Below are 2,097 nucleotides of genomic sequence, written 5' to 3' on the forward strand. Positions count from 1 at the left end.
ATTTTACAAGGGGGCCAGCCATATGACAACAAAGCAATGAAAGAGTGGCCAGGGGGTGGTTCTTATCAATTTTTCAGTTCCATTTTTAAAAACGTTTTTGTAATTATTCTACTTTCCCTGGTAAATATTTGCCAAGCAGAAAAGGGAATAGGGGAAATGTTTGTATACTCCATGAAAAGTACAATGTTATGGGAATTGACTGAGGAATAGAATGTTAACCATCTCTCATTTTTCCCTCCCTCTAGGATGCTAAAACCACATTGGAAAGGTACGTGTCCATTCTTTGGCAAACTGAGTCAAGCATGCATAATCTGTGCAGTAGTATGGGTGCTTGAAGGGGTTAACTGGGATCCATAGTACTGGAGCCCTCTGAGACTTTGACCAAGATGGGTCTCTAAGATGTTTATATCATCTTTATAACTGAGTGTGTTTCGTTTGTAGGAAAGAGGAGCTACTTCTTCAAAATCCAGTAGCTGCTTCACCCAGATGGACCATGGACCCCATCCCTGGCATGAGAGAAATGCTGCTGACTTTCCAAAGTAAGTCATACACAATGACCTCCATTGACACTTCAAAATTCCCAGAACCCCAATATTATTCATAATGTGCCTGATATAGCCCATCTTTCATTCTGGAAATCTGTATTTCTCAAGATGTATCTGAGAGATTAGAAATTCCTTGAAGACAGCATTCTCTGAAAGAAGAGAAAAGAATGAATCATTCTGTGGGCCTGCCTTTTAAAGATGGGTTAATACTGGTCCTTCCATGGTTAGAATCTTTATTATCTCTTCCTTTTTATTATATATTAAATATAGTTATGGCAATAGCAGCATTTCTTTAAGGTACATATCTCCTACATGACTATTTCTCTTTATCTTTCACTTCTTGGCATATTGCTTGCCCAGAGTCCGTTCTTAATCAAAGGTTGTTAAATATTTTATAAATGCCTTAAATCAAAATGCCAAACAAAAAGCTAATAATGGGTGGATACTAAACATCACAGAGTCCATTTCTATTATCCTTATTTTTAGGGAAACTGAGCTACTAGAAAACTAAGTCACTCATCTAAATGAGTGTCAGAAATAAGAGAACCATGGAGAAAGTTATGATATATTTCCAGCAAGTGGAAAGAGTGACTAGAATCCAACAATGTGATGCTCTCCCAGAATTATGGAATCCTCCTCTTTGTTCTTAAATTCCATGTTTTGGAATGATGCCTTTTCTATTTCGTACAGGGGATATCACTCTGGATCCTGAAACTGCCAATCCTCATCTCATCCTATCTGATGAACTGAAGAGCGTTAAATATGTTTCTGTCCCACAGGATGTGCCTGACAATCCAAAAAGATTTGACTTTGCTCTCCGTGTCTTGGCTACCCAGAGCTTCACCTCAGGGAAACACTACTGGGAAGTAGAGGTGGAGAATAAAACAGAGTGGGAGGTGGGGCTCTGCAGAGAGTCAATCGGAAGGAAGGGCAATGTTCATAAGCAACCTGGGGATACATGTAGCCTTGTCGCATTTGCATTTGGGAATACTTTTCACCTCTTGTGTTCAAATCATCCTGTTCCTCTAAACCAACCAATTCATAAGGTGGGCATTTTCCTTGATTATGAAAGAGGCCATATAGCATTTTATAATGCTACAGATGGAACTTTGATTTACAGTCCCCCAAATGATGATTTTCAAGGGGCTCTTTGGCCATGCTTCTCTCCTTGCATTAGAAAGAGGAATAACAACTCTGGATCTCTACGTATCTGCCCCACAAGGAACTAGCAGAATACTGCAAAAGATGAAAATTACTAAAATGAGATTTTCAAATCCAAACCAATAAAAACGTCATCTAACATGACTCTTCATTCATTAGAGCCCATGCTGAGTATATCAATAAAGTTGTGTATCATTATCAAACCAATATAAGAGGGGCAGCTAGGTGGCACAGTGGATAAAGCACTGGCCCTGGATTCAGGAGGACCTGAGTTCAAATCTGGCCTCAGACACTGGACACTTATTAGCTGTATGACACTGGGCAAGTCACTTAACCCTCATTGCCCCAGACAAAATAAATCAATATAAAAATAAAATTTTGATACTGTATA

At 39.0% G+C, this 2,097-nt stretch overlaps 1 protein-coding gene across 1 annotated transcript in view; it reads left to right on the forward strand.

The window, feature by feature from the left end:
* LOC122732301 (probable E3 ubiquitin-protein ligase TRIML1) overlaps window positions 1-1,774 on the forward strand; it is a 5,904-nt gene extending 4,130 nt beyond the window's left edge. Inside the window, exons 5-7 of the mRNA XM_043972373.1 lie at window positions 246-268; window positions 442-539; window positions 1,236-1,774. Coding sequence (XP_043828308.1) covers window positions 246-268; window positions 442-539; window positions 1,236-1,774 — 660 coding nt within the window. The remainder of the gene's footprint in view (window positions 1-245; window positions 269-441; window positions 540-1,235) is intronic.
* The last annotated feature ends 323 nt before the right edge of the window (window positions 1,775-2,097 follow it).

Source organism: Dromiciops gliroides, chromosome 6 (genome assembly GCF_019393635.1).
Source record: "Dromiciops gliroides isolate mDroGli1 chromosome 6, mDroGli1.pri, whole genome shotgun sequence".
Classification (NCBI taxonomy): Eukaryota; Metazoa; Chordata; class Mammalia; order Microbiotheria; family Microbiotheriidae; genus Dromiciops; species Dromiciops gliroides.